The sequence below is a fragment of the Hetaerina americana genome, unplaced genomic scaffold (genome assembly GCF_022747635.1).
Source record: "Hetaerina americana unplaced genomic scaffold, ioHetAmer1.1.p SCAF_76, whole genome shotgun sequence".
Lineage (NCBI taxonomy): Eukaryota > Metazoa > Arthropoda > Insecta > Odonata > Calopterygidae > Hetaerina > Hetaerina americana.
In genome coordinates this window covers 25307-38233 of record NW_027287383.1, presented here as the reverse complement: position 1 = coordinate 38233, position 12927 = coordinate 25307, and the positions used below count along the sequence as shown (strand labels likewise).

The 12927-nt window shown below is 34.8% G+C and overlaps 1 protein-coding gene across 1 annotated transcript in view; it reads right to left on the bottom strand.

Annotated features, from left to right (window-relative positions):
- Positions 1-10448, bottom strand: part of LOC139697401 (ecto-NOX disulfide-thiol exchanger 2) — a 32252-nt gene extending 21804 nt beyond the window's left edge. Inside the window, exons 1-5 of the mRNA XM_071596085.1 lie at positions 10100-10448; positions 8232-8511; positions 7505-7630; positions 6636-6905; positions 5874-6086 (exon numbers count right to left, since the gene is read on the bottom strand). Coding sequence (XP_071452186.1) covers positions 5874-6086; positions 6636-6905; positions 7505-7630; positions 8232-8511; positions 10100-10420 — 1210 coding nt within the window. The 5' untranslated portion in view covers positions 10421-10448. The remainder of the gene's footprint in view (positions 1-5873; positions 6087-6635; positions 6906-7504; positions 7631-8231; positions 8512-10099) is intronic.
- Between the last annotated feature and the right edge of the window lie 2479 nt (positions 10449-12927).

Sequence of the window (12927 nt, the reverse complement as noted above, 5' to 3'; positions counted from 1 at the left end):
TAAGGGATCTAGATAAGCAATAACATACAACCAATAATTCATGAAAAATAATTAATGCACAAAACTTAGGACGTCCAATTGTAAGATGAAATACTTGAAATTTGACTTAAAGACATAATAAAATTTCCCCAGGCATAAACGTGATTCATTTTATGGTGTACCGAGGTTTAACTATTGTAAAGACAATTAGACAGAAATTCTTATTTCCACTATGAGGACTGCAAACTTGATTCAATGTAAAACAAATGGTTACATTATTGTTTATACTTGAAACAATTAGCTTTCAACTGCAAGGAGTATTATTATCGTACCTGTTTGTATCAGATGCCATTACTGGAAAACTATGATGATTGCTACAGTGATTGAAACAACCAAATACAGGTGAATATTTTTCATATGTACACTACGACAATTTTAAAATTGAATCAAACCTTAGTATAATTGACATCAAAACATGGTTTGAAAACTCATAATTCAAAGTGTTTCTAATATAGGACAGAATAATAAAGAGTAGTATCTAACACGTACAATACATTGGAGTTGATTGATTTTGCAGATTTTTTAATCCACACTCCTCAATAAAGCAATTCAGGTAGACCATAGAAAAGAATACACAACATTGTAAATGAAAACTATTCACATCTAAGGCAATATTAACCTCGGTGATGGAATGCAAAAGAAGATTGGATAAAAATAAAAAGAGAAAACACATGCCTACCTTGCAGGATTGGTTTTTATACACCATGGGAAATAAAAATAAGCTATTAGGTGTTCAAAATGAACAATAATCATACACTAATGTTCATATAAATATCATACATTTGTTTAAAAGGATATCTGTAGTTGTAAGAAAGAAGAAAATAAAATACCTGAGTGTTGAAATTTTAATAACAAAGTTCGTAAATTAGGCTAAGTATGAATTTCAGCCTATGAATTAATCTTATACTTGATCATAGCTTTAAAATAATGGGAATGCACGAATTAAGAAGAGAAACTATCTTTTTGAAGACATTCATTATAATTAACCAGGAAATTTGAGTAAAAGGACTTATCAAATTTATGCTGTGACAGTAAAAAAATTCACAAAGCGAGGGGAACTGAGTAAAGAGTTATCAATCAAAAACATTACTCTTAAGAGCAGAGATAAAATAAATTAAGAATTAAAGAAATAAATTCTTCATTTCTAATGATTGCTAGTATCACGTGAAACAACAATACTTATCAATGTGGAGATATAGTTCTGCATACAAAAAATAGACTGTTTGTGCCATTATGCAGTAAATGAGTGGTAGACTTTAACCCAAAGGAGATTGCTAATAACCATTAGAAGTAAATTACTTAATACATTCAACTGATTAAAATTTCATATCAATAGACCACTTCACATTTATTCCAAACCATGCAACGAGAGCTGAAAAACCTAATTGCCAAGACTAATATGAATGTATAAATATTTAAAACAGGCCATATATATTAGCATATTCTTAAAATGGATTATTCCAATATTACATATTCATTTCCTCAAAAGAGCAAGTGAGTGAGCATACCAAGATGGACACAGTAGCAGAAAATAGATTTTGTTAGAAAAACCATCAAGTATTTGAAATATCAAGTCAACCATGGGAAAAATGACAGGAGTTACATACATAGTTAGGGATCATTCAATGCATCATTTATCACGATGAAAGTACTATCTAATTTTATACTTCATGAAATGAATGGCACTTGGAATGAACAAACTGGATATAAGGAAACACTTATGTTGTTACACTAATGGGAATTTGAAAACTATATCTATGATGAAAACTAAAGAATTTAAAATGGAAAGAAGAAAAGGAAGTCCTATTCACATTTAACTTCCGACATTACAATGAGTTTCTCATGGAACTCGGAAATTGAGTGGCCCTATTTAAAATATTTTAAGGACATTGCAGGTAATACATTGGACACTGCAAACAAACGCGATGCTAGATTTTGATGAAGAACAAATTTCATTCCATGAATAATTATACTGAAGAAGAGAGCCTAGGAGATTACTCGGAAAGACTCCCATTTAAATGCTTAAGAAGGAAATTTCCTGGATTGCTGATGCAAAAACTGTCTAGTGCAGTTTATTAGATTTTGGCAAAATTCTAATCTATTAACCGGGAGGTGATTTCAAATCAAGTGACAGTGCTACTACATTAGTAAGGGGCTGCATCCATTATATACAATTTCAATTAACATCAAGATGTCACATAACAATTCGTAAATGCTATATTATTATGAAGTTTCACAGGAATAATGTAGCCAACCACATGCCAAACAGATAGAATGGTGTACCAAAGGTGTTACAACTCCTTTAGAAGACAATAACTAGCTGATAACAATGATGCTATTTCTGGTTTTCAAAAAACAGCAATAGAAAATATTGTATGGGTGAAAAGTTCACAGATAAAGCAAAACTTATGAAGAAGGAATTTATTTTTCATCAATGAACATGGATGAAAAAAAATATTTTGCAGAAATTTTTCAATGAAAGCTTTATTACATATTGCATGAATGGTGCAGGATTGATGCACTCAAGAATACAAAAGAATAAATTAATGGAAAATTTTTCATCAATGAACATAAGGTTAGTTTTCCCTCACCACTGTTTAGACTGACTTTTCCTCTCAAAGAACCAAGGGGCTCAAGTTAATGGAAATAAGGAATACATAGGTAAGAGATATAATAAACATTTACAGAAAAATTTTAGCTGCCATTATTCATGTGAACTTATCTTGTACCCAGCTCACGCTGCAACTTTTGAAATGACCACCACCACAAATGTCTCACCTATACATATCCTTACAGCCACTTTTGAGTCCATTTGACGTGTCCAGTTTGGTTACCTTTACCTAAGTGAGAACTGTCCAGGGTAATATGGCTTACCAAAATAGCACTGCATTTATTGGGGACACTGCAAATTTGCATGACTAAAATATGTTCACTTAATGCTGAATAAAAATATGCTTGTTACATTTTAGCTGTACAGCTACTGTGATGTTATAAATACCTAGGGAGCCAAGGTATATCTGAAGAAGGATATTTTCTGACTTTTTCTCTTTACATGGATATGAAAATGCCTGATGACAAAACAACACATTAATAAAACCTAAATTACCATCACCTTACCAAAATAATTTCATGTGACCATGCTGACAAATTAAAAATGCATTAATTACGATGTGGTAGAAATATGCAGGTTTGCTTTGATTACAGATAAATTGACTAAATTAATTAATTGTAATGCAAAGTCACTAATCTTCCCTTCCCATAAGTAACTATTTTATAACAACAAAAGTCAAAGAGCACATTACATCAAGGATATTAAATTAAGCTTCAAAAACTAACTTTCACAAATTTTAAGCATTGCTTAGGAAAGCCTACATAAATTGTTCAGTTTTCACCAAACATTTTCCATTTGCATTATTTGAAATTGCACTTCAAAACAGAAGAATGGAAAACTGTTAAGAAATTCGTCAAAATGTGGTAAAAAGTTGTTCCGAGGATTCATAAGAGAGACAGTAAGCCAGAAATTAGACAAAGTCAGCCAGGACTACTGAATATCAAATTATAAACATTATTGCCATTAATATAATGAAATAATTATGCATAATTAATAAATGTGAGGGAGATGATGTTTATTAAAATAGTACTTTTTCTTGTTTAATCACAATGTAGGGGAAAGTGCCCAGTGCTGACAGTAATGACACAGTAACTTGGAGGAATGTTTTCAATTATTATTCTGATATATAAATACTTTATGTTGCTTTGCAGAACATATTACAATGCCTTGAGATGAGAACCTAAACTTAAGGAGAATTTTATGTTGACAGAGAGAGAAAGTCATTGACAGATGTTGACTGATATAACAGTTTCTACAGGGTTATTTTTATTTCTAAATGTTTTACATATTAAAATGCTTGCACGATTGTTTCCACAATCATACTCTCAAGAGAAGCAAAAACTTTATAAATTATGATACAATCCAATCCTTATAAGCTTGGCATAAAAATCCAGGTCTAGACTGAAGCAAAATAATAACAGCATCAAGCACTAAAGAATCTAACAAATTATGAGGGCTCAACTTTAATCCTGATAGGGTTAACCTTTAAATCTTAATAACATTTTTACAATTACAATACTTGAGGTGTAAAGTTGAACTGAAATCTCACTCTGAAGATATTTGATGAGGGGAAAAGCCAAACAATTTAACCAAGCCAAGTTATTTTCAGTAAAAGCATCCATACAAACCTACCACTCTATTTTTAAGTTTTTTGCAATGTAGATGAAGGTGTTCATACCATAAAGTTTACTAAGTAAAATTATTCAGATGTTTCAAAATGTAAACAGCAACAGAATTGGTCATGTACATAAACTGTACCCATAAAACGCTACCCCACAATTTTGAGACGTAATGAACCTTTTAACTAGAAATTTAATTAGACAACTAGCCAGTGAAATCAGGAATTTATGGATCCTCATTTTACATGAGCTATCAATTTCATAATTTTTGCATGGTTGGGATGGTTAAACACATAAATCAATGCAATCAAAATCTTAAGTTTACATTCCTTGAACCTGGATTCATGTAAAATCTTATGGCCCCAAGAAGACCACTTCGTCATATATTATCCCATTTTTGTACAAAACTGATTTTTATGTTTATATTGCTTATTGGTTTATTTAAATTAGTTTTTGCTAATCAATTGGTCAGAAAGGAGTATATTAACCAATTTTTAAATGATCATAAGGCCTAACCAACAAAATTTTGAACAAATCTGCCAACATGGTAAAATGAACTTCACGAAATTTTATGCTTTTTTCTGGTAGGAGAGTTTTTTTAATCACTTCAAACAACACTATAGCTGTTGAATGATCTAATTTTGAGATAATTATGCTTTAATATTGCTTCAAAAAGTTCGCGATAATATAAAGATATTAAATATCAAGCAGAAATTGAAAATTCTGCAAGAAGTAATTGCCTCTTATTAGTAATTTTTGAGGGGGACTCAGAATACGGAACATACTAACCAGTAAAATGTGCAAACCATGTTGATGTTCTATGATGTTGCATTGATAATGGGTGGAACATAATCTAAGGGTAGGTAAACTATGCCGTAAAAACTTACTATTGTTCATTATGTAGCTCATTGGTGAGAATTTAAAAGGCATTAACTTTCATTTTGCCAGCAAAATGGAAAAAAATATAACATGTCTTCATTACGTAGTTCTTACAATAAATGTATATAAAATACATCATTAATTAAATCAGAGATTTTTGTTCTTGTGACTACTTTGTTTTAATGACATACTACAAAAGTTTTGTACCACTCTTTATTCAAATTAAATATTGATTGAAGTGACTTTGATTTCTTTAATTTAGAGTATTTTTCAACATGTTTTTTATTGATTTTGCTGCTGTTTTGTCTCCTTATGCATAGAAATTTTTAATGTTGGTCTTTAGTTGAATGTTTGAAAGATGTAACCATAATGGTTTAACAGCAACTGTTTACTTGGGTCGGGACATGGCTAGGAAGGAATTAATAAGTCTAGGTACTCTCTAAAAAAAAAATTCAACCTAATTCTCAATAAAAAGAGAAAAAAACATCATGATCATAGAAATCCCTAAGAGAATTGATTTCAACTTATTAGTCACTTTTGATGTTGTACGTCAACAATTCAGTTCTCCCAGCACATTAAGAGCACACATGGGAAGAGAAGAAAGTATGAAAGCTAGATGAAACACCAACCAGGTACTTTCAGTTTTGATCTTACAAGGTTACGAAATATTTACTAATCGTATGGCTGGAATGAGGACTAAGCAGGAGAAGGCTTCACTAACTTACATTGCATGAGTATTCCTTGCATTCTCTGCTTCATAAGGTCTTTCGCAGCTGCCAACTCTTCCTCATATGATGCTTTCTCTGACATCAATCTTCTAACATGTGAATTTGTCGACTGAATCATTGAATAGAAGTGGTTTGCATTCCTCTTGCTGCAGTCCCCTCGCTCCAGCCAAGTTACCACTGTCTGTACACCCTTCATAAAGGACTCATCCACTGCAAATAAAAAGAACAAATTATCTTAGCCCTTTGTAATAAAATAATCTGACTTACCTCCAGCAATGCCTTCAAGAACAAAGTAACAAATCCTTTATTTTTAAGGGTGATCTTTGTTCTTAAAATCAAAATTCTGGCTTCATTCAATGCAGAATTTTGACAGTTTGTACCATAATACTTTTTATCAGGAAAAAACAAAATTTCCAGCAAATAAAAAGGGATGATTTGGCCAGGAAACATAGGCAAATAGCATTTCTGGTATGCAAAATACGCTGATTACAATGCATGAATGAATTCATGCAGTCCTTGGTGGGAAAATGATTTTAGTTATGGGATACAAAACACTGTTCAAATGCGTTATGATACAATGACAAATATATTCTTCCGAAAACCCCACAGCTCATCTATCCCACATATTTATTGCTAGAATTCACGACAAAAGAGAAGTAATAATGCACTAGAATATGAGTACTATACGACATAATAAGTAATAATGCCAATTGATAAAATTTTTATGGCACATGTGCATGCCACATGGAACCTCCTCACCTTTGATCCTCTCTGCAACAGCTTGTGCCTCGTGATCAGTGTAGTGGACAACAGGGGGTGGCGAGGGAGGCCTCAGCCTCTCCTGCTCCAGTCTCTGACGGTGGCGTGCCTCCCGCTGCACTTGCCTCTGCCGGCACTCCCACTCATAGAGGTCATCCCGTGCTTGGGCATAGTCAACATGAAGACGGCCTGTTGCTGGACTTGAGGCTGCTCCAACTGCATTGACATTACTCACTTCTGGGCCAGCATTGTTCATTCGGATACGATATCCTGGTGAGACATGACAAAGCAAACTACATGTATCAGAATATTATTCTAGAACAGGAAAGTGCAAAAATCTTTGCACTTGAAACTGACTTATATATTATTAGTAAGATATGTGGCAATAAGAAGCATGATTTTTGATAGAATAATAGATAAGTCAATGGACTCGATAATTTCCCCAAACTGTGAGGAAATTGAACTTACTATTAACATAACAAGAAAAATTATATTTTTATCAAATAATGAAAAAGTTATGATTGAGTTGAAAGAGAAGTATCATTCTTATCAAATATGCATTTATTTTTCTTAATTCTCTTGAAAAGCTTCACTTTTGCTTGAAATGTCTGAAGTAAAACTTGTTTATCTTACCAGGGGAAATGACTGAGTAGTAAAACTTAGTTATCAAAATTTCTTTCAACCTTTTTTGCTTTTGGTCAAACCCTTTTGCATTGGCTTATTATCATCAACTCCTTGATGTACAATAATTATTTAATACTAATTCTTAATTGAACTCAAAAGGCAGTTGAATATTAAATGATAACATACACACATCACTTCCAGATATAAGCAAATGACTAAACATTTTCAAGCAAAAGTAATTTTACCTGACAGGTAAATGGCCATTTCCACATACTGCTCAGCCTGGAACCTTATGTGACAAAAGTTCTTCTTGCTCATCCTTATAGTTGTGATCTCTCCACACCTTTCAAACACTTCTTGAATTAACTCTTCTGCAAATTGAAAAAGTCAAACTGAGGGCAGCTTCTTAACATGTGAGATTAGTCTTTAACTATGTTATTGCCGGGATCAAACCTTAATATTCTCACAAATAGTGCAAGTAATTTACTTAATTATTTATTGCTAGTTGACAAGAGCAGTCCTCACTTTAGCATTTTTATTTTGCACAGGGTTTCTCTAAATCATGTACAATATAAATTAGTACTATACATTTTTGAATTAATGCTAACCAAGGAAAATAAAGACAAATTCCATTTGTGCCAAAACAAAGTACCTTAAGAATGCAAGAAGAAAGGAAATAATGAAGTTCACTCATCATCTTTTAAGCTGCTAACACAGTCACTGCCCCTCATTGACTTAAATATGACCTAGCGTCTATAGCATTAAACGACTCATTTGAAATATGAACAGGGAATAAACAAGCCATGGAAAACGTGGTGTATAAGCTTGGCACCCTGATCAGAAACTTTGCAAGCAGTGAATGAGTCAAGAAGATGACAGCTCACTTCCTGCCTCCAGATGCAATATGAATTCTATAATTCAATCACAAAAACTTGATTGATGCCAAGCCATTGATGGTAGTGAATGACTTACCAGTTGCATTCTCTGGGAGGCCACCGACAAACACAGTTCGGCAACCAGGTGGCCTTTCCCTTGTGCGTGGTGGGGGAGCACCAGGATTGGGGGGGAACAATGTGCAAGACTTGCAGTGGATCACTTCTTTTTCCATGCCAACGCCAGATGGAGGTACACCGGAGGCAGCAGCTGTGCCTTCCACCAAGGGAGGACCACCCACACCAAGGGGCCCTGTTGCTCCCGCTGGGGGTCCAGGAGCCATTGCATTTTCAGGCAGCAGACCCCCCATCATTCCAAACTAAATTTTTTTAGAAAAACATGTAGTTATTTTTTTAGCATAAATTTCTTGGGATCATAAATTCACCGTTTTCCCACATGTACAATGGTAAAAATATAATGTATCATCTTTTAACAGTAACCCATTGAGTCAGGAATGTGAAAAGGACCTGTGTTATCATCTCTTCTTCATAGATGCTATCAATCTTTTTCTTGCACAGCCTCAACCAATAGTTCAAAAATTCAACAAAACTACCTATTTGAAGAAAAATACTGCGGAAGAATAGTAAGTATCCAATAATTACAACAAACTTTATTGTGCTATATTTATCATCTTTGCCATTTCAGTGATGGCATCTAAGAAAAACTTTAACTCCGATTTACAGGGGCTCAAGTTTTAACATTAGTCAAAAGGCTACAATCATTACCTAGCACATTGCAAAATCAGTTTGAAACACATGGGGTGAGAATTAACCATAATTAAATGAAGTTAATTAAAGATTTACAGTAAAGTTGGGGAACATAAACTAGAACAGGTAGAAGTTCACCCTACAAATGTTTTTGAGGAGGGTGGGCAAAGTGGTAGGGACATTAAAAGAAGAAATTTGTGAGGCATTGAAGCATTTACAATGTATCAGGGGCTGTAGACAGGCACCGCATGTAATGATATAAAGAAAAGACTAGTGAATAATTTAGCTTGGAGAAACTATTTGTATGGCTCAGAAACTTGATTGTTGAGACAAGAGGATAAGTGCAGATTAGAAGGACTTGAGGTGCAGGTCTGGAGAAGCATAGAAAAAAACAGATGGAAAGGAAAACAAATAATGAAGTTCTAGGCATGGTGAGGGGAATACGGCTGATGGGAGAAATTTAAAGAAGGCAGGATGTGCTGAGCGACAAGTGGATGCTGAAGGTGGTAATAAGGGTGACATAAAGACAGAATGGTAAGAAAGGAGGTAGGAAAAGAACAGACATTTTGGATGAAATTAAGAGAGGTACAAAGGATGCAGAGCTAAAGATTGAGTAATCATCATAATGGGTTTTAAGGATAATTTGTGTTGCATTCATTTGGGCTTAGGAGTACAGTGGTTTGTAGTGCCAGGGTCCATCAAAAATCTATCCTAAGGCCAGCAGGCTACCACTAAAATTAAAGAAATAATCCATACCCAAAACTATATAAATTGGGATATTATAAAATAGTTATAAATTAAGAGACCAATTGAAAACCCATTCAAAACCAAAGCAAAGTGATATGTAATCACTAGAGCCTCTAAGATGAATGGAAGCGCAGGAGAAGGAACTATACTGAATGCATAAAATTCACACATCGCTCTACATAGTTAGGGATGAGCTCTGCCTCCATTCATCAAAACTGACTTTTGGGTTGATTAATGGGGTACTGACACAAAGAAGGGAGACACTGTCAGATGAAAACACAACTCCCCTTTACAGAATTCTTTCCCTACTTAACCGTGCCTGGTGTCCTCACACCACCAAGTCATGTGTGGTGGCTAATGTAGGGGCAGAGGTATTGCGTAGCTGTAGATATGTGTGGCGAGACATGCACACCACGTGTACATTCTCAACTCCCTTTATCAATGCCAACACACCTGTCCCATGCCCATCAGAGATGGGTCAGCCATCACAGCACCAGGAATCACACCCATCACATAGCCCATGCCCATCATCCCTCCAGGTGCACCGGGAAATATTGGTCCTGGAGCCATCCCAGCTGCCACCGCACCCTGCATGGTTGTGGATGGGGGTGGTGGTGGAGGAGGGGGCTGAGGGTTTGTTTGCTGCTGCTGGATAGGGGACGACTTTGAGGAGGGAGTGGAAGCTCCAGACACGGGTGGGTTAGGTCTGCTCTCTTCATTCCTCCCTGCACTCCTTCCAAACCTTCCCCTGTCCCTGTTTCTTTCGCCCCCCATGCCTCGGTCTCCCTCCCCCCCACGCCTACGGCTCCCCTTGTCACGGGACTGCTCCCCTCCACTGCGACGTTCCTCACTGTTGCCCCGACTTCCACCACCGCAGCCGATAGAACCGCTGCGGTTGCTGTTCTCCTCACCGCGGTCCCCACCTGACAGGAGGCAAAAATGCTACACGTGTACCACAAAATACCAACTCCTACACAGTAAACCAAGATGGGATTGTTGCTTATCAACTCAAGGGGTGTGAATTTAAGATGAATTGATTACTCAAAAGAAATAATTTGAATATAACACCAGAACGAAGTTCAACTTTGGAATGAGCCACAAATTTACATACTTTTAATACGATAATGTTTTTGGGGTGATTGATCAATGGGATTCAATGCAAAATAGCAATCACTTTAAAAAAAATCATCCTGGGTAGCATAACCCACAAAAGCTCCTTATGTAGCAGCAACTTGGAATTATATCATGTAAGTCGATTCATTTTTTTTAAATCTCAATCTTAAAGGCAGGTTGTAGGTGAATTACATTCAAACAAAATTATTATATTCAAATAACATTAATTTAATGAAAATTTGATATTGCCTTGAGCAACAGGATGAAGGGAGTCTGCATTCCCTCCCCTCCAGCGATTACAGTAGAGGACTGTGGTATATGTCAGCAACGTGCATTGGCCTGGCAATTCTTCACAATGGGTCCAATTGGTATTTACGCAAGGATAAAGTGACTGAATTTAATCCTTTTCCACAACTGAATGAATTTCAATGACTTAAAATGAAAAGGTTAATATGCACCTGGCCAAAAACACATTAAAAAGTCAATAATGCAGTCTTCAACAGCAAGGTGACAAAGGTAGAGATTAGGGAAGCTGAGGCCTTTAAGTTTCCTCAAAGAATTTCACAAGGAAGTACACAAGATTCAGCACAATGAAAGTTAATTCCAATATTACTGAAGGTGAGAAAACAAATGACTAAACATAACTATTGAAAAAAGCAATTACAACGAAAGGTCTACTCAACCATGGGACTATATCAACAATAAGACAATAGAGCTGTTAAAATATAAGAGGGCAAGGGTAATATTCACCATGATTAGGCTTATATTGATTCCATTACTTTCTCATACTTCCTAGACTTAATTAATTAGCAATTTTCCACAGACTATTTTGTGGAAAATTGCCAATTTTTAATTAATCATGATATTTCACCATATCAAGCCTGAAACATTTTTTTTCTTCTTCCTAGTCTTGTTTAAAAAAAATATAGTTACTACGAACAGTCCAGAGATTCCTAAATTAGTGATATTACATTATTACCATTTTACTAAAAAAACTACACAATTTGATTTATTAATAGATAGAATGAGCTACCTACTACGACTTGAAATTGATATTAAAGATTAAAGAAATTAAATTGAAAATATCAATTCTGTGATTTGTACGCATGAAAAGGTATGCTGGTTTAATACCAATTTAATGCCATAAAGAACTCGGTAATTTTCTACACATTGATCAGCCAACAATGAAGTTGCCAAAAATCAAAATAAGATATCACAGTGACATTCAAAGATTCCATAGCAGCCATCCGCCACAACATGAATACTCGCAGCTAACCTGCAATTACTGAATCAAACCTGCTCACGGAGCTCCAAAACTTCATTACATCAGAAGACCTCATTATCCAGAAGGCAAACAAAGACTACACTATGGTTATTCTGAATAAAATTGATTATCTGTATAATCAGAAATGGCAACACACTGCTGTCAAAAGACAAAACCCCATCATATCAAAACATATTGAAAATAACACTTCCCAAAACCAAAATACTTGGTAAAAGTATGAAATTCCAAATGAACCCACACCCACCCATATTACACTGCTTACCATAACTCCAAAAAGTAAACATACTAATCAGACCATTAGTTTCCTCCATCTTGTCTCTTGGTAAAATGACTAAATATTATGTTCAACTAGGGCATAGTTTGTCCAATAAGTAATGAGACTAGCTTTGAAGGGTGAACACCTATGCTCATTGGAGTTGTGCTCAGCTGCTCAGAGATTATCAACTCTTGGATCTTGCAATATGATGTTGAGCCACTTTATGTTGCTAATGAGGAAGTTTCTGACAAAGAACAATGAAAATGCTGCCCTATCACCCCCTAAAACCTGAACTGGACAAAGAATTTTTAAAATGATTTTCTTAGAGTGAGTCTCATTACTTTCTGGGCAAAACCTTGTACATGTCTTTTGAATTCAAGGCAACATAAAAAAAATCCACCTGAATTGACAACATTATCTCAATGACAAAACTACACCCTTACAGAGCAAAGTAATAAATTTTGATATAAGATTTATTCATTTTTGTATCAGCTACTGAAACATTACCACTTGAACAAAATATTGCCCAAATTACCCACATGGGACACCTGTCAATTGATTAAATTTACTCGTTATTAGAATATATAGCTTTGGAAACATTTTTAACAGCAAGAATACCAGTAAAGA